General features: G+C 40.7%; 2 protein-coding genes and 1 long non-coding RNA gene across 5 annotated transcripts; 2 read left to right on the top strand and 1 right to left on the bottom strand.

Annotated features, from left to right (window-relative positions):
- The first annotated feature begins 4,098 nt into the window (after nt 1-4,098).
- LOC134080761 (ran guanine nucleotide release factor-like) lies at nt 4,099-14,817 on the top strand. Of its 3 annotated transcripts, none has more exons than XM_062537363.1 (6): nt 4,099-4,222; nt 9,602-9,788; nt 9,946-10,065; nt 10,368-10,530; nt 11,201-11,295; nt 13,767-14,817. In XM_062537363.1, exons 2-6 carry the CDS (start codon nt 9,724-9,726, stop codon nt 13,948-13,950), a joined length of 627 nt encoding a protein of 208 aa, XP_062393347.1. In that variant the 5' UTR covers nt 4,099-4,222; nt 9,602-9,723; the 3' UTR covers nt 13,951-14,817. The 3 variants fall into 3 exon arrangements, with proteins under 3 accessions (XP_062393347.1, XP_062393349.1, XP_062393346.1); XM_062537365.1 differs by having other exon boundaries at nt 4,181-4,222; nt 9,609-9,788; nt 9,949-10,065; XM_062537362.1 differs by having other exon boundaries at nt 4,182-4,222; nt 9,609-9,788.
- On the bottom strand, nt 14,806-18,107 carry slc25a35 (solute carrier family 25 member 35). The gene is made up of 5 exons (XM_062537361.1): nt 17,465-18,107; nt 17,125-17,190; nt 16,886-17,038; nt 16,317-16,451; nt 14,806-16,194 (listed from the first exon to the last, which is right to left on the bottom strand). Exons 1-5 carry the CDS (start codon nt 17,834-17,836, stop codon nt 16,024-16,026), a joined length of 897 nt encoding a protein of 298 aa, XP_062393345.1. The 5' UTR covers nt 17,837-18,107; the 3' UTR covers nt 14,806-16,023.
- On the top strand, nt 16,338-16,726 carry LOC134080762 (uncharacterized). The gene is made up of 2 exons (XR_009939249.1): nt 16,338-16,474; nt 16,593-16,726. It is a non-coding gene; the product is annotated as an uncharacterized LOC134080762 (long non-coding RNA).
- Nucleotides 18,108-19,423: the final 1,316 nt, after the last annotated feature.

The following is a 19,423-nucleotide window of genomic DNA, read 5'->3' as shown; positions in this document are numbered from 1 at the left end:
GAATCGAAGTCATAATTTTGGTATCGTGACAACACTACTTGCGTTATCTCGGCACCTAGGTTAGCACGAGATGAACGCTGCAACTCAAGGAAGGGCAGAAATTCACTGAAAATGGTCTTCACCGACCTATATCACCTCGACTAAGTTGGAAATAAGGTCCTCTGTCCAAAATTCCGAACTATTCCTTTAAGTGTGAGTGTGTGTAGGGTGGGGGGGGGGGGGCAGGGGTGGAGTGGCAGTGTACTATGTACTAAGTGTATGTAAGGTTGGTGGGGGGCTTAACTCTACTGGTGATGGAAGGGGAGGTGGGCCTGTGTGTGAGTGTGTGTGTTAGGGGGGTATTTAAGAGGGGGGCTGAACAATAATCACACAGAGTGATGATCACACATATGGCCCAATTATGGAGAGGCACAATGAAAACGAAAGGGCAAAATGGCTAGCGTGATAACATGGCAGTGCCCCGACCAATAGGCTACTGTCGTTCTCTACACAAATAACACGTCTGATGAGGGTCTTCTAACTTCCCTATGAACACCTAGAGGTCCTAGACTCATGAATTAATGTTCCTAACACTGACATTGGGCAAAGGATCCACATTTGTGCTTGTGTAGGACTTATCTCTCACGTTGTCCAACCCCATATGGCATAGACAGTAAAGTTTGTGTCAAACTAGCAACATGTTAACTAGTATTGCTAACCATGCTAGCTAAATGTATAGTTTTCATCAAGTAGGCCTAACAAGCATACGACTGTGTGGACAACACTGCCTTCCGATGAAAACGATAACCGTCTTTACTTATTCCGTTATCACAGTTTAGCTGGGGCTCAATTAGCTTGATTTGTTTCGTTTTGTAGGGACCTGGGTTTTAGCTGCTATCATACCCGGCTAACACTCGCAGACGTCGAGTCAACACCTGCTAACGTTTGCACACTGACCAAGTAAACTCATGTCTCTGAAGAAAAAAATCCACTATAACACACACAAGTAACAAATAACACTACTTACCCATCCAGGTAATCCACCGGTCGCTTCCAACGGGAGTGTTGGCAGCTATGAGTCAAACACGATAGGATCATAAGCAAAGTTCTTTATAGTCTGTAAATATAGCTAGAGAGACGTCGATTATGGTCCTGAGTTAGCTAAAGTTAACTTAGATTAGCTGATGCTAACCAACCCAGTTAATCATATAGAATAGAATAGAATAGAATATATACTTTTTTGATCCCGTGAGGGAAATTCAGTTCTCTGCATTTAACCCAATTTAACCGAATTAGTGAACACACAGTGAGGTGAATCACACAACCCAGAGCAGTGAGCTGCCTGCCCAACCAGCGGCGCTCGGGGAGCAGTGAGGGGTTAGGTGCCTTGCTCAAGGGCACTTCAGCCATGGTGGACTGGTCGGGAATCGAACCGGCAACCCTCCGGTTACAAGCCCGGTGCGCTAACCAGTACACCACGGCTGCCCCTATATAGCCGTTTAATGACATTTTTCCTTGACATTTTTCAATTACATTTTTTCAATGACATTTTAATGACATTTTTCTGATCAAATATCAGTGCAATGTGTGTACAATAATGCAAAAAACACTACTTACATTTGTTGCTTGGTCACCGGCCATCATCCATTCCAGACTCTCGAATTCTGCTGTGGCGGTAACGTACGCTTGCCTTTATCCCGGCTCTGCCTACCAGACTAGCTGTGGCCGCCACACTGCCATCTGCTGGTTGTTCAGTGGAGGGTGCACGTACTCGCATTCAAATCGAGTGGTATTTATTTGTGGATCTTGGTATGCGCAGAGCCCGTCTACGGAGAGCCTTGCCACTTGCTATTAAAGGGATAGTTCGGGTTTTAAGACACAAAGTTATATGGGTTCCCCGTCAGCAACGTTGTGCATCAGCACTGACTTACCCCGCACCAGCGTCCTGTGAGCCGAGATCCAGCCGGTTTTTGATGCTGAAGAAAGTAGTCCGGCAAGTTTCTGGGGTCACGAAAGTAAAGTGTTTTTCTTCTCAAAACCATATTCAAAAGAGTGATATATTTGCACCACAAAAACGTTGTCCATGGAAAAATTCAAACCTCGTTATCACTTACTTATTTTTCGCGATTCCTATCACTGCGCGCTACTGACAGCTGGACAACGTTTTTGTGGTGCAAATATATCACTCTGTTGAACGCATATGGTTTTGAGAAGAAAAACACTTTACTTTCGTGACCCCAGAAACGTGCTGAAGAAAATAGTCCGGCATCAAAAACGATCAAAAACCGGCTGGATCTCGGCTCACAGGACACTGTCGGGGGGTAAGTCAGTGCTGATGCACAACGTTGCTGACAGGGAACCCATATAACTTCGTGTCTTAAAACCCGAACTATCCCTTTAAGTCCCATTGTAACGACTTTTGGTTGCAGTTCAACCAAAATTCCACTGGGGGCGGTCGCCTGAGTGCAGAATGAATGGGAGCCTATGGAGCTAGACGGCTAAATTTGGCTCTTTCACCCAATTGTCGTTGAGAGATCTCAGATTTGATTGTAGTTTTTGCAAGTTCAACATAGGTTATAGGTCAAAAGTTGAATGAACGAGTACTTATGTCCTTCCGATTTCTTACAGGTTGAGTTGTTGTTGCCCATACCACGCTAGCATTCTGCTAATGAAGCTTGAGTGTATGACGTCATTTACATTTTAAAAGACGTTTTAAAGCAAACAAGTGACTCTAAAAAATCAAACACCACGCAATACAGAATTTCTTTGCATCCCCTTTCGAAAACAACATTCAAATTAATTGACAAAAAATTATATTTTGAGAAAAGTGGATTTTGAGGGGTATTGCTCCATAGACCTCCATGCATTCTGCACTCCAAATGTGAGCGCTTCTAATGGAACCAGCGTGGAACTGCAACCATTTCAAAACCGGAAGTATAACGACAGTGGCAGTTCTCCCCTTATTAGACATTCCCTGGTATGCGGTAGGAATGTCTCAAAATTACGTCATCGAGAGAAAAGCAAAATGGAGATCCACAAATGCAGATTCCACATACAAAGTCAAGCATATTTATTTTCAAATCTCGAAAATATATTCACAAAAGCAGGTTTATTTATATAAATTAGTTTATTTATTTGTGTGTCACATTTTTATATTTCTATTTTGTATTTGGATATTTATAAATGTATGTATATGTATATATAGGCCTATTGTTTTATATACATTTAAATCTTTTTGAGACAATTCTCACTCCATACGCACACACACAAAACAAATATGTATGTTGTTGTTTTTTTCAATCGCAAATGATCCAGTAATTGTTTTTCTTTTTCACTTTTGTTTTGTTGCTATATTTGACGTTTCTATTTCTCTTTATTTCTGTAAGAATGTTTGTTTTTTAAAACGCTTGATTGATTACAACTTTTGAGTTTCACAGAAGACGAGGTTTGAGAAAATGACCAAATAAAAAAAAAAAAAAAAAAATACAAAGACGGCAGTGTTTCATATAAAGTGCATCAGTGTGTTACTGGTGATATAAAGGGTAAATGGTGCTTGTGTGTTTAGTTTTGTTGCAAGAATTTAGTTTTTAGTAGGCTAAGGAGTATTATGTTTTGATTGCAGTGTTTCATTTTGGCATAGATGTGAGTTGTTTATCCCCAAATGCTATGTCTTATATAGCTGTGTGTGAGTTTTGACATAATGGGCCAAATGCTGCAAAACGTGAGTAAGCAATAGGCAAAAACTGTAACTGTAAACTTTAAAGTCCGCATCAGAGATGGTGACCATGAAGTTCATAGTAGGCTAATGCGAGAGTTCATAGTCAAGTTATGATATGTTCACGGTTGAACTATAAAGGCAATGAAAGAACTATGAAAAATGTAAGTTTTACTGGGAAAGTTTAAAGTTTTCCTGGGATCAAAAATCCATGACTATGTAGGCTAGGCTACTAGGCCTATTTGACTTGTGAATTTACCAAGATGGGCTACATAAAATAATTCTAGAAAATATTGCCTTCTAAGCAAGACATAAACAGAGTCAGCCACTAGAGTGCAGCACATAGACAGTAAAGTAATAGGGCACTAAGTAAAAGAAACAACAACCTCAGAGCAATCTCTTACCTCATATCCGTGCGACGCATGTGCCTGATGTTCATGGTTTGATGTTTCTTTTAGGTCTATGGTTGATGCCTAGACAGTAAAGGTTGATGCCTGATGCGGTGGCATGTGTAACATTTTGATCTTGGTAAAGTAATTACACACTAGTTGTTTTACTGCCGGTGTTAATTGTCTTTTAGTGTTTTACAATGGCATATGAAGGGATACGGTTCAAACCAGATTCCGACATTTTGCTGATGTTTTGTAGCTAGCGATTAAGCTAACCTAGGTTACCTGTCAATGGTAGCCTATATGCAATCACAACAAATGAGCTTTGTCGTGTGTTTATTAGCCTACTGGGAGTCTTTAAATAGAGGGCAAGTTACCGGAACAAGTGGGATATCCTGACCTAATAAGTAGGGTAGTCGTTCGTTTCCCTACGATTGCTCTGGAACATGCCGATGTTATTATGTGTGCTGTGTGTATCCACAATGTTGTCGTAGGCTACTGTCATGATCGGTCTTACTGTAGCCTAGGAAGAAAGGGTTGTATTCTTGCTGTCGGGCTCTCAGAGCTATCTAGGGCCGAATTCGGAAAAATTGGGCACTTCTGGGAACGTTTTTGATTTTTGGCAGGGTGTTAGGTAGGCTATAGGCCTAAGGTTTTTTTAAAAAATCCATGGATACAAGTTGGGGTGGCACCCCCAGTGACAGTTATGAGCCCCTTTCACATTCAGAAACGATACATTAGCGTTTAAGAAATAGCGGGTTCAGGGGATTTCGCAATGTGAAAGGTAGACGTGTTCTGGTCCCGGGGTTGTCTGAAGCCGGTTTCAGAGGCGAGTTATGGGAGGCGTTGCCTAGCAGCACGTCACACGCAATTTGGGAGTGAACAATGACGTTAAGCATGCCTTGGACCTCGGAGATAAACTGATAAACACAACTGTCATGCTAGTTCTACGTGGTTTAGCTTCGAAATGATGGCGGGCCACTTGTTATGTTATTTGAATGCCAAATGAGGTCCTTTTGTCTGTCGAAGTCATATTTCAGTGTGCTGAGTCCTGAACAACTTCTGCTCTGACAGTTAGCTCGTTGGCTAGTTAGCTATCATTAGGCAAACTTTCTAAACAGAGGTGCTGCTGGCAGCAGACGGTTTTGGTAACCTAGCAACAATAAACACTTGACCGAAGTGCTGAGAAAAGGAGGTTCAGGGCACTCTCAGCATAAAAAACGTGATTGTTGGACACACATATATGGACACAGCAGCTAAAGTTATCCTAGTCTCTTGTGTGTTTCCTGTATTTTAACCTCCTGCCTGGCTAAATACGTCATCAGTCACACACCCCTAATAGCGGGTTGACCTCTGTTCCTTTCATATTCAACACGGCTCGGCTCTGATACTACCCCCCGAGACGGGTTGGATTGCCGAGGCGGGTTGACTCCCCACCCCGTGTCGTCAATGTGAAAGGAACAGCCTTAACCCTCTATGGTACGCATTATGATCTGAGGGGGCAAGATTTTTTTTGTAATGTTTTTCCTGCTTAGAAATAGTCACTTGAACAAAATTAATGAAGATTTTTAAAAATATATTTTTTATTTTGTTTTTATAAAAATGTTGCCTGTAGGCAACATTGTACCATAATGGAAAACATTAAACTATGTATGTTTTCTTATACAAAAGAATATGGCATATGTGTTTAGAACATATTTTTATATAGCCAGAGACATAGAAAGCAGAATTATGTAGTTTTTACACCATAATATTATCTATTTCTTGCAAAAAAGTATCATATAATTTTCACCCGTTGCCCACAGGCAACATTGTACCATGGTGGAACACTATCATAATCAAACTAAAATATGTTAAAATCATCATGTATATTATTTTAAATGACTATTTATTGAAATTGCAAGTAGAAAAAAGCATTACAATGAGTAAAAAACACCCTCCAACCCCTAAATGATATAAAGTATGGCCTACTGTGATTCCATTACGGTACAATGTTGCCTGTGGGCAACATACAGATTTTTGCTATTTTCTAAAATATACATTATTTTATATACAAAAAAAATGATTGAAAATACATCTATGCTTGTCAATGAAGGCTGTAAGTTTTTTTGAAGGATGCAAACTTGAGGGAAATTAGTGAAATTCACACTTTTCTAGCGTGAAAATATGACACCCAGCCAAACGTGTGCATGTGCTGAAAGAAGTGTCAAACTAGCAGCCTGTGAGTCATGTGACCATCATTTTGCATTTCCATTGGTTAGTATTGAGTTGTCCAGTTCTTAAAGTGGTATTAACTTATTTAAGGGATGCCTCATTTTATTACAACAAGGCAAAATAGGCTATGTTGCCTACAGGCAACACCGTACCATAGAGGGTTAACGTTAAATTCGGCTGATTTAGCGTTAAATTCGGTGAATGTGAAAGGGGCTATGCATAGGCCTACAGTCCAAAATGGCCCCCACCGAAAAGAGAAAAGGTTATCTCAGCTTCCTTTAGGCCTACTCTTAAATTGATGTATAATGTATTTTTCTACTTTGTTTGATACAAGGAATCCTATTCTGATGTAGGCCTATCCTTCTTATTGTAAGTCATTTTAGCTCCAATAAACTGTCAATATCTCTGAAAAAGTCACAGTGAAATATTAGACCCTAGACCATATTTTTACCTCCAACCAAGGTATTCTTTCTTTGTTGATTGGACAGGTCACTATCACTATAATGTCAAAAATCCCATGTTGTGACCAAAAGGACCATTGTTGAGGCTTTAAATAAGTACAACTTCAGAACTAGGCTATGCCACAGTGAAGTTATTTGGCTTTTAGTCAGGCAGCCATGGGTTGTGTCCAGAAGTCAAGCGTGCACGCTGGATAGTACCTTCTTGTCAGTAGTTAGTTTAGAACTTAGTTAGTTTGCTCCTCAGTGTGCGTCCCTACCTACATTTGGACAGCACTAACTAGTTGGCGTCACTGACTCGGGGAGGTGGGTGTGTTGACGATTTGCATGTCGTGCGGAGCTTGACCTGCGCTGCGCAATGGATTATGGGATATCTGAGGGCAAAAAAGATGCATCGATGCACGCTTGGAAATCACGCCAAACGAAGCACCCAACTAGTGAGAGCGCTTGACTTTCGGACAGTCTATTCTGACGTAACTTCCGGAAAATTCACACTGCCCAGCGTGCACGCTTGACTTCTGGACATAGCCATGGTGTTACACCTGGGTTTTTTTTTTTTTTTTTTGCAGAATCTAGTAGACTAGGGGTACCTCTTAAGATGTAGGAGGGTGCCCGGTGATATCCCTAGGGCAATTTTGTATATTAAGCCTTTCTTGTCCAATATGTTGAATATAAGACGGAGATATACAGGTGAATAGGGTAAAAAAAAAAATAACAAGCAGATATCACAATGAAACTTCACCTGTTGATTGCTTAGATCACTATGAAAAATAAATGTATTACACATTTTCTGTAATTTAATATTTGAATATGCAAATTAGACATAATGTAATTAAATAGGCTATGCAATATTACTGAGAGTAAAGCTTTAAAGAGACCCTATGCAACTTTTTCATAGTCATAAAATCGCTCAGAAATCGTTGTTTTGCTTGACTGACCAGTTTCATCGAAAACAGTAGGCCTAATATTTCCTCCCGCCCCCAGTGTCCCTATCCAGGAGACGTATCGACGTATCAAACCACGCTTGCAATTTATATCAGAGACACTTAAAAGACTTTGTTTATATATTTATATATAGCCTATATATGTATAAATATACGCGCTAAAGCTGTCGGGGAAGCTCTGCAGAGAAATATAAGCATAAAACGAGCGAAAACGAAAAACGAAACCGAAACCGGAGATGAAATCGCCAATCCTGCATAGTTCCTCTTTAAACTTTTTTGCACAAAGACTTGAAGTGTGCGGATTCTTCTTTGACATAAGAGATGAAAAGTATCTTACAGAGGGAATTATGGATATCTCATTCAGTTATTCAGTAAAATACTACCAGCATATATATATATATATATATATATAAATCGCCATGTTTTTTGGAATAAAATCTCATATAAATCAGGCTAAGAATAATATATTAACAACCCCCTCTGTAAAAACCTTCTAAAAATGGTTAGGTATAAGACTGAAAAGTTTGCTGTAGGCTATGTAGATGCTTGTGAAAAGAAGATTTTGTTGTGAGAGAGAAAACTCATCCATGGGTTATCTCTCACTTAGACTGTATTGATTGAAGTACATCGAGTATTTGAGTTGATTTGCATTTGATAGGAAATACCTCCTATCATTATCCTATTTTTTCATGATTTTGATGATATTTCATGATAGTTATCATTCTGGGTGTGAACAGCCCTTAAGAGACATGCAAGTGAGAGATGCTAGCACCCATGGATGAGTTTCCTCTCTCACTCAAAATCTCCACTTCACAAGCATCTACATACACCAAACATTTCAGTCTCATACCTAACCATATTTAAAAGTTTTTTTAACAGAAGGGGTTGTTAATATATTATTCTTAGCCTGATTTGTATGACATGTTATTCCTAAAAACACAGCAAAAATGACTTTTTAAAGGCTATTGGCATTATTTCCTGATTTATTGAATAACTGAACGAGATATCCATAATTTCCTCTGTTAAATACATTTGATCTCTTATGTGAACAAAATGAAAAGAAAGAAAAAATTAAACTGGCTTTATCCAATGTTCATATTGTATCTTTAAGTTTATGCAAATCAGTGCATATTTAATTATATCATGCCTAATTTGCATATTCAAACATTAAATTACAGAAAATGTGCTATACATTTATTTTTCATATTGATCTAGGCAATCAACAGGTGAAATTGCCCAAGGGATATCACCGGGCACCCTCCTAAATCTTAAAGAGGTACCCCTAGTCTACTAGATTCTGCAACAGAAAAAAAACCTTTAACCGACAAAAACAGGTTCACCTAAATTATGGCATTTGGCTGCTGGACTATGATGTATGATTTCAGAAATAGACAGTTTCTGGTAAAGGCATTTGCTAAATCACATTTTTCACACTAGAATGATGTAACATGTTCAATATTAGGCTATTCCTAAAGGGTGAATGTATGGGTTTAGAGGCCTGAATAATCTTTTTGTTATTCAATCTCAGAGATATGGACCTTTTTCAAGCAAAAAGTGACCATGGCAATACCTTTGACATGAAAATAACCTGATATAGGCAGATAACATCAAAATGATCATTCCTTGTATCAAATCAAGTAGAAAAAGTGTAATTATACAACAATTTATGACTACTGAGACTAAGGAAACTGAGATATAACCTTTTCTCTTTTCAGTGGGGGCCATTTTGGATGTTATGGTAACTGCCACTAGGGGGGCCACCCCAACTTGTATCCATGGATTTTTAAAAACATTAGGTCCATACCTAACACCCTGCCAAAAATAAAAAAAAACTTTTCCAGAAGTGCCCAATCTTCATGATTTTTCACGTATTTGGCCCTAGCTATAATGCATGCCTTTTAGTTTTCAGGTTAACTTGGTCCTGGAAGATCATGACAAGGCACCTTATGTGAAGCGTCTGGAACCTGCAACTCTGTCCGAGAAGTAACCACAGAGAAGAACATCTTCTCCCTAAAAGCAGTGAGATGGCTCGGCCTCTGTTTGGAGGAGCCTTGTCAGCCACTATCCCGCCCAGTGCGCAAGATATCAGGTAATTGTAGCATAACCATCATATCATGGTTTCGTGTCACCTCTGCTGATAGATTAGATCAAATGTCTTGTAAATTGGAATCCAGTACTCACATCAGCCACATTATTAGGATAAATGCTCCTGTTTGAATGTCTTTTTGTTGATCTGTTTGTGATAGCAGTGAGCTACGGGAGATCCCAGACAACCAGGAGGTGTTTACTCACCGGGAAACTGACCAGAGCATCATAGTCGAACTGCTGGAGTACCAGAGCCATGTGGAAAATGAAGATGCAGCAAAGTAATCATTAAACTGTACCTCAGCTATTCCAAAATGTTAAATGATCTTTACAGCAAGTTAGTTTCACATCAGTACTAGAGGTTTTGGTTTGTCACCCCAAAACAACAACAGAAACAGGATGCTTCTTCATATTGTATTACGTTAACTCTTAAATTTTAAACTGGTTCATAGTTCTATTACTATACATTCGTGATGAGCACACAGAGAATGTTTGAATTAAAAGCCAATGAAAAGTTATGCAATTACAATTAAGTGTTAGTACATTGAAGAACATAAGTGAGCCTGTTTCTCTGATATCCAAGGTATCACTTTGAAGACGTGGCAGGAAGCAACAAAGCATCTGAGCCAGGGGCCTGTGAGGTGCGGTCAGTCCAGGCCATTCCCAAGGCAGAGCTGGCGCTGCAGCAGTGCGCTTCCGCCTGGCTCCTGACAGGGGGGCAGCTCGTCTCCAAATTCAACGAGGAAGTGAGTTGGGCTGCAGACTGTAATATCTTTTCCAGCTGTGAAATTGATTGTTAATGGGTGTAAAGCTGTTAAATGAACGCTGTGACTGACAAGGGAGTCACTTTGTAAAATGCTAATAAGTAACAGGAAATAATATGCTGACATAGCTTTTGCACATCCACGACTGACTTTTGTCACTTTAAGATAAAGTCTTTGATAATCTCCAAAATAATTGCACCCCTCTTTTCTGTGCTCCTAGAGCAGTGCATTGACTGTCTGCAGTAATGTATTGACAGTTCCAGCCACTTTAGCGCAAGGTTGTTGCAGGAACACTTTTTTGAATTTTGAGCGCATACACACAGACTGGATCGCTAGGCCACCATGAGGAACAATCAGCTGAAATTAACACATTTTGTGCAAAATATGTTTCACCAACATGTAACTTTAACCAGGTTGTAATCATAAGGCCTGGAAAATATCTACTATCGCAGATAGTCTGATTTACCGAACTACTTGTACTTGAACTACTGGAAGTTTGAACTGCCACAACTGAACCAATTGACTGAAATCTTTGTACAGTGGAATGCTGAATTACAAAACAATGGGATTGAAAACGGTGCACAAGACATTTGAAGCACTTTCTCTTTGAGGCCTGTTTATAATTTGATTAACCTTGTGTGACCATCTTTAGGTGAAAAACACAGTGAATATCCACATGTGCCTCTTTCGGCTTCCTCAGTTCTCCACAGATGTCCTTGTAACCTTCAATGACCCCGTTATCATCAAGTGAGTGTCTGTCATGTTCTCATTCATTTTTAATGTTAGTCAGTAAGCTGCTATACTTGAGTCTGTGAGGGCCATCCAATATTACATTACATTATATTACATTACATTTGGCTGACGCTTTTTTTTTTTGAGGTCATCAGTATTTTTTTTTATTTTGAGTTTGGTGCGCTGCGATTGGACGGTATCATCTAGCCATGGATGAGAGTGTTTGGATCGAGTTGCCTTGTAGTAAGAGGGCACAGTTTGTCCAGACACGAGCTCAGTGTGGAGCACTGATGGAGGCATCATTAACCTCCAGAGAGGAGAAGGAGTGGCGGTAGACCAGAGGCAACCTCAGAGGAGAAGTGGATTGGAGACAGGTTGCAGATGTTGTGGCGGAACGTGACCATCGGCTGAGGAGCTGGAGGTTGTTCTGCCAGGCTGTCTTTGAACCGGATGAAGAAGTGGTCAGAAAGATGGAGAGGCGTCACCATGAGGGTGTCTGTGGTGCAGTTCCGAGTGAGGATCAAATCAAGCTCTTTGCCAACTTTGTGAGTAGGCAGGCTGTGAACCCGTTCGATGTCAGGGCTATAAAGTCCGCTGTGTCTAGGGCATTTGAGTGGATGTTCATATCACCAAGGACAAGTAGTGGACAGTCATGCTCAGGGATGGAGGACAGCGAGTGTCCAGCGAGGTGTGGGAGAGTGTAGTGGAGTTAGTGGAGAGCGCAGCCGGGGTGGCCGTGTTCTCTGGTTTGGTTCCAAGGAGTTCCAAAGAAAGGTGGTTGGAATACCCAGCAATGAAATCTGAAGTTTTGTTGACCGCTGATTGGCAGTTCCACAAGCCCATGGAGAGGGAGGTTTCTGTAGGTGATGACCGTTTAAAGGGACACTTCACCGATTAGCATTAAGCTATGTGTCTTTAGAAAACCAGTCATGTTTTTGAATGGTCATGCATCATTCCCTCAGTTTGCCTTGAGATGGGAGAAATACAGATTTCAATGAAACCCATGAATATGACTTCCTGCTTTCAATGATGTAGAATGATGATTTTTACATCATTGAAAGCAGGAAGTCCAACATTGAAATCCGTGTTTCTCCCATCTCAAGGCAAACTGAGGGAATGATGCACGACCATTCAAAAACATGACTGGTTTTCTAAAGATATAAAGCTTAATGCTAATCGGTGAAGTGTCCCTTTAAGTTGTTAGAGGTTAGTCAGATTTCTGTCCCTTTTGGCTTGACGCCATTTTCTGCGATGGCTGGCGATATGTCTGAACGGCACATTTGCCTTTGCTGGTGCCTGTGCTCGGTGAACTTAAACTTGCTCGTCTTGACTGCGTCCGTACATGAGGATGACTGAAACTTCAGCTGACGCTTCAGCAATAGCCTCTATTGTTATGATGATTGGAATTGAATGCAGCTATTCCCGTGTCTTACAAATGATGAATCAGCGTTGACTGCCCTCTGACGTTATCACAGCTTAGATTGCTCAAAAGGGTGTAGGCCAAGTATAGCCAAAGTGTCTTTTCTTTCTCTCTCCCAACACACTGCAGTTGAATAGAATATAGAATAGGCATGGGAGTAGACCGTCAAGAAGAGACAAAGGAGAGCATTTAAACTTACTTTATCATGTCATCATGGAAAGGAACTTAAAGCATCCTATGTTTACATCCATTTACAATTTGGTTGCAAGATTACTCTCAACCTTGAGAGGTTGAGAGTAAAAACGGCTCTCTGTTCAGTCAAGGACTGCACCATACAGGGGGAAAATGCTATAGAGATTGAGAACGTGACGTAAAACGCAACGCATTTTGGGAATCGGTGGCCCAAAACTTAAGTTGTTTTACTGACGTGCGGGAACAACGAAGTGCAGTTGTCGAAATGCCGTTTACCTGCTGTGTTATAAAATTCAATAGAGTAACATGAAGCTTATCTTTTATCGTTTTCCGGCGTGGAAAAATAATAGTACACGCCATGTTGCAGAGGTGACAAAAAGGCGAGGAATGGCATGGATAGCGCAAGATTATGTTGTTTTTCACACAATTTTTTCACCATAGTTTTCATTATTATCATGCCAGATCATAGACCCAGAACACTAGTTTACATGGGCTGGCATCAGGCGAGCCAAACATACCCATAATTCTTTGTGTTTTGATGAAGTTGGTCACATGTCTTAGCGATCTCTATTGTGATTTTGACAGATATTGCAGGTCTGTTTTTCATGCACTAGACACACTCATGAATCGCCCAGAATCATGCTCACAAAAGCGTTCATGCTAATAAGTCATTTAGTGAGGGGGAATTTGTGATGTGTCTCAGAAAATGTTGTTGCTTGCTACTCATTCTTGAAAATGATCACATGTAGCATCTGCCAGTCTCACTTTAAATGAAAAGGGAAAAGCTATCAAAGTAGATCATACATATTAAAAACGTAATTTGCTCCCCCTGGCTGAACTCACTCTGTGTGTGGTTGTGTGTGTTTGCCCTCAGTCCTCTCAGCAGCAGTAAAGGAGCCGGTGGAGTGGCTGGGCCGGCTGCTGAGCCCTGGACAGTGCAGAACTTCCAATGTGTGCTTAAGTCCTTACAGCTGCTCGACCCTGGAGTATTTAGTTTATCGGGCCGGACACAAAGCCAACTGTTATGTAAAGACTCGTTTCATATTAAGGTGAAGTAGATGTCCTATCAAAGACTGATCTGGAAATTATGGGAAAACTAGGAAGGATGTCCGAGGTGGAATTCTCCACTCACCAGTGACACTATCAGTTTCGAAAGTGTTGCATAGTTCCTTCTTCCGTCTGCCTGATTATGAAGTCACTGAAATTCACTCGGGGGGTGGGGTTCCCTGACTGACGCAAGTTTGTTCACAATAAACGGCACTGTAACCTTTTGACCGACTCCTCAGCCTCATGACTTCTGGCCAACAGCTCAAAGTAATATACGTGCCAAGGGCTTGCTTTTCATGATAATGTGTCACAGTTTGACCTTGACCTAATTTACATTTAGAATTTGAAGTTATATGATATGTAGTTTTAGTTAATAACATGTTTGAAAAATTTGATTCTGAAACAAACTTTTTTTTTGCATTTTTTTGTTATGCTTCTTTGTTTCGTGTTTTAATTTAGGTAAACGGCTTATCACATACCCATCAAATCCTGAGAAGAATGTGTGCTCCTAGTATACTGGTTGAAGTGTTGGCTGAATTACTTAAATGGTTTGTTAAACATTACCTTACATTTAAAGTGTTCAAGTGATTCAGAGTGTCCCCATAAAACCTTTTCCTTGACTCAAATGCTTCTTACCACCCTAGACCCATATTCCCTTGGGTGTTTCTCTTGTCAGGTAAACATATCAAGTGTGACGGAACATTATTCTTTTCAGGTTGTCATAGAAACCAGGCTCTTTTCATTCATTGTAATGCAACAAGGCCACAGCGCCAATGTAATGTTTAACTGAGACACTTGAGCAGAGGATGTTTCAGCATTCCAAACTTTCTTTGCCCTTAACACCAGTATAGTTAACAAACCAAATGTTTTATTTTGACAAAATTTATTGTTGATTCATTTCCGTTTCAAATATCATTTCAATTAAAGTCGATATAGCTGCTGTATTTGCAGATTGACAATATCTGTATCAGTACATTTCCTATCTCAAGTGAATCTCCTGTGCATCGGGTGTAACAGTTAGCGGCAAGCATCACAACCATTTTAAAGCACTATGCTCTGTATCAAAAGTTATTCTAAAGTAAGGCAAAAGGTATATGTTTTCCCTCAGCACAATCCATTTGTCATCTTCAAACCACTGACATGCAGATGATCTCTTCAGGACAAAAACAAAGCAAGACTCAACAACACTGTACGGTCAACATTGTTTGCCATTGACTGTTGTTTCTCAACCTTACCATGTAAGACCAGTTTTTCTTTCACTCAAGTTACCACGATGGGAATGAATATGAAGAGGGCCCCTGCAGTGCATCTCACCAAAACCAAACGAATGCAAGTATGGGAAGAACCATGACCATGTGAGCAATCCTCCCATATATTTTGGTCACACTAACTTCCAAATGGCAAACTGTTTAGCTAGTTTTCTAATCTTGAGTCCCATCAACGAGCTCCATAAGAATGACTGTGGAATGTCTAACCAGTCATGAAGTCAGTACTGTTGAGTAACAGTTTGCTCATATAGATATTATATCACACCCCTTCCTCTTTCCTTTTCCCCTACTGTATTCAGAAATGTACATGCTTACTGCTCCACTTACATCATGGAATTTAAAATATTTATACCTTTAAAATATAATAAATTTTAAAAACTAAAACTTAGGGTTTGGAATCCCACAGCAACATAGCATATTTAACATGTATATTCTATAGGTTCTTTAACATTTTAAGCAAAATGATTCATTATTTCCCATTAGTAAGATGTAACTTGCTACATATGCATTATGGGCTTGTTGTATGCCTAAAGGACATGCTGTCCTTTTGCATATCTGAAGGTCTATTTAAAAACACTCCTCATACCACAGACTTCTATTCTCCTGTGGCATACTGAACACTGGCCTCCTCTTTCCTTCTCTTAAGTAACTAGCAGGACCATTGCAAATGAGACATTTGTTTACCTGAGGGCTTTGGGTGTGAGTAGTTTTGTCCTATCAGGAGTGATTTCTCTACTCTCCTTCACTTGCTCATTCACATACATATGCACACACACACACACACACACACACACACACACACTTCCCTTTGAGGTACTAACTGTGTTTCTGGTAAACCTTTCGCAGCTCATTCCAGAAGAGTAAAGAGAGGATGGTGTGTGGACCGAGGCGGAAGTACGAGGCGCCCAGACCCTTGTAGAGGCCAATAACCCCCTCCTTCTTCAGCGTTTTGGAGAAGCAGTCGCTGAAGCCCCGGTACAGTTCGCCCTGTGGATGAGTGCCAGACGCTCATATCATAAATTCCACACTCATGCCACACAGTCATATGATGCAAGCTTGCGTAACTTTAAGCAAACACGGTCAACGAGACAACAACCATATCTTCTTACCTTGCCAAGGTGGTCCACTGGCTGGTTATAGAGTCGTGTGCTGACCACATCAAATGGAGTCATGGCCATCACCACTGCCACACTACTGATCATTCCAGCGGTTAGGGCAATCAACCAGCTGCCTTCTGGAAACAGCTTAGAGATCACAAGATCACAGGGTGAGTCTGGGAGACATTAAGCAAGTGAAATATCAAAAGTCAAACATTCCTAAATAAGCCAGTCTTTGCCTTAGTGTCTGTTGAAATGGGACCACTGAGGGGTTTTTCTGTTCCTCAGTTGCTGCAAGAGAGTGTTATGTAATGTGTGTATTCACACTGAAGTTTCCAGTGGAATTCCTCCACATCTACCTACAGCTGATGCACTATGAAGATTCCAAGACCTAAATCTATATTAAATCCATACTAAAATGACCAACTCAACTATACTGAAATCATTCCTTATTTGTGTATGCATGTGGAAAAATATCGATTTAGCATTCAACATTACAAATAATGAAACAATGTCACTTTTCATATTATTCAGTCTTATTTTCAGTTCATATTTAAGCTCTCTGTGGCTTCAAACCCTACCTGTAGTTCTATAAGCAGCTCCTTGGAGGAAGAGAAAGTGGAGAGTTGGGCAGCTGAACCCACGCTGACCCTTGGAATAGCAGCACTGGAACCCCTCCACAATCCCATCATGCCATGCTTTTTGTGGATATCCGCCAGTGCATGAAGCATCCCCTGAAACAGTAGCAATTAACACGTGTAAATCTGGGGGTCGAAAAGTATCTGACACTGAAAAAAAAGGGAAAACGTCATCAACTCACCCTATGTCTGTGCTGATGCCCAACAGCTATGGAGGACGTTGCCTGGCTTTGTAGATGTGTCTTGACCTAGACACGAGAACATGATCATCTCACAACCATTAAACCGCGTATTGATGCAAATCGACTGTAGCAAGTGCAAAAGCACACCCATTCATTCGGATCCCGGAATGCCTATTGTGCGCATTCGCTTTCCCTTTTCACTCTTGATTGTGGCTCATATTAATGTAATGTCGATTGCACCCGTCATTCTGTCAATCAAAACAGATTAGGTTATCACACTAACACGGGTAGTAATCCGTGCTAGGAAACATACCCAGCTAAAGCGACATTTTAGACTCACCAAGTAAATCGGGCTGCCCATGTAGGCACCGACGACCCCAGCAATAGCGCCTGCCACTATGCTCTTGACCGCGCTGACCTTGCCGTCAGTTTGAATGTAACCGGCGGATTCGATGATGGCATACGAGCCGAGACGCACCCCATTCATAAAGAACTGATAAACGAGCCCTGGCGCCAAGCCTTTTTGTAATCCCGCGAGTCCATCGACTTTGCCAATTGTGTAGAAGGCATGAAACACATTTCTGTAGTAGACCTGGTAGGTTCCCCGGCTCTTCAGCTCCCCTTGAAGTTGCATCCGCGTCTTCACTACCTCGAGTGGGTTTGTGAATAAACAAGCTCCACAAGCAGCCATCCCACTCAAAACGAAATCCATAATGAATGGTGTTGTAGGGCGCTATAGTTGTCGACAGATGCTATGAATGAGTTTAGCAGTGCTGCTAACCATACATTGTTTCATTTGCCTGATGTTACCACTGTCTTGTAAACGCCTGGGGGTAATACAAAAAAATCTAAAGTATTCAGCAAAAGTCCGGAATAAAGTCCCTACATTGCATAACGATTATACACAAATTGAAGCCGTGCTACTTCCCTTCTTATCGTCCACTCAAGGCGGTGCGCAGGCATCATTGCTTGCTCATGGTGTGTCAACATGCCATTCTCCGCACAAAACCTGAGGCCTGGCGTCTTATCCAATCAAAATCGAGATGCTACTCCAACCTTCATTATGCCCCCTTTCATTGGATACGAAACACGGTCTGTTTCCACGTGACTTTTGTAAATATTTTATAACTCGAGTGTTAAAAAATAGGTTTTATTTTGAAATTGCTCCGATAAATAAATGAACCAAAGATCCATAGCCTGTAATATGGTAGGATATTAGTAGGTCTAGCGCACGAATATGTAGCCTATGTGTCCTTTCTGCATTTGCCCTCAGAGTAGCCATAACCATGTGATAGAGTTGACCCAGGGTATTCTCTTTGTGTGCTGTCTGTTGAACCAGTGTTGTACTTGCTGTGTCAGATATAGTCTCCATTGTTGTGAAAAGGCTATTCTGAGTAGAGGGCTGACTGTGAACGAACGTTTAACTTGGATCATGACTCACGAGTTTGGCTCTCAGTAACTGGGACCGTGTAGGGGTGGGGTGGGGGTGGGGGTGGGTGGGGGGGGGGTGTCAGTGGAAAAAGGGAATGCAATATCCTAAAGTAGCCTAGGCCGAATATGCTACACATAAGGACGATTTATAAATATCTAGCTATAAATATCTATTTCTCTAAAAAAGCAAGTATGGATTCAGCTAATTTAACATTCAAAAGCATATTCAGTAGCCTGGATAAGCAGCGTTAACAAGGCTACATATATAGAAAAGGAAGAGGTCTAAGAGTGGTATGAGTGAATGAAACCCACCCTATCAGTCCTCCAATGCTTCCTCTGTAATTATAAACTCCCCTACCTATTGCAGCACACACAGAACCCTCACCCCAACCTACAAATGTATCAAAACTGCAGTTCACATGAAATGCAACATATTGGAGGGGGAGAAAAACACTGCATTCACTGCGCAAATGCAGTATTTTGGACATGGAAATACTGTATGACTACTGCATCTCAGAAGGAAAAACTGCAGTGTAACTGTCACATAACCCCCATAACCACCCATAACCTACAGTGCCCTCCCAAAGTATTAGAACACATGCTTAAAAATAAAAAATAAAAATCCCCTATGGGAATTTAACATGGGCGTTCCAATACTTATGACCCCCTGTATTTTAAGGAAAACATTCATTTATTTACAATACATGATTCATTCACAAAGAAAATTAATGTCCTTAAAGGTTGTAGTTCCTCATTGTTTCATTTAAGGCATTAAGATAAATTTCCAAAGGATGATCTTATATTTAACTTTAAGCATGTGTTCTAATACTTTTGGAGGGCACTGTACCTTCACTCCTTTTCATCTCAC

This window comes from Sardina pilchardus, chromosome 5, assembly GCF_963854185.1.
Source record: "Sardina pilchardus chromosome 5, fSarPil1.1, whole genome shotgun sequence".
Taxonomy (NCBI): Eukaryota; Metazoa; Chordata; class Actinopteri; order Clupeiformes; family Clupeidae; genus Sardina; species Sardina pilchardus.
Note: the sequence above shows the minus strand (reverse complement) of the source record. Positions and strands in the feature narration are given on the sequence as shown.

What these genes read in the sequence shown, in the direction of transcription:
- LOC134080761 (XM_062537363.1), top strand. Translation starts at nt 9,724, where the DNA reads ATGGCTCGGCCTCTGTTTGGAGGAGCCTTGTCAGCCACTATCCCGCCC. An exon ending in GAAAATGAAGATGCAGCAAA is followed by an intron (nt 10,066 to 10,367) that starts GTAATCATTAAA and finishes CTGATATCCAAG; the next exon opens with GTATCACTTTGAAGACGTGG. An exon ending in TCTCCAAATTCAACGAGGAA is followed by an intron (nt 10,531 to 11,200) that starts GTGAGTTGGGCT and finishes GACCATCTTTAG; the next exon opens with GTGAAAAACACAGTGAATAT.
- slc25a35 (XM_062537361.1), bottom strand. Translation starts at nt 17,836, where the DNA reads ATGGATTTCGTTTTGAGTGGGATGGCTGCTTGTGGAGCTTGTTTATTC. An exon ending in AGCTGCTTATAGAACTACAG is followed by an intron (nt 16,452 to 16,885) that starts GTAGGGTTTGAA and finishes GTGATCTCTAAG; the next exon opens with CTGTTTCCAGAAGGCAGCTG. An exon ending in CAGTGGACCACCTTGGCAAG is followed by an intron (nt 16,195 to 16,316) that starts GTAAGAAGATAT and finishes ACTCATCCACAG; the next exon opens with GGCGAACTGTACCGGGGCTT.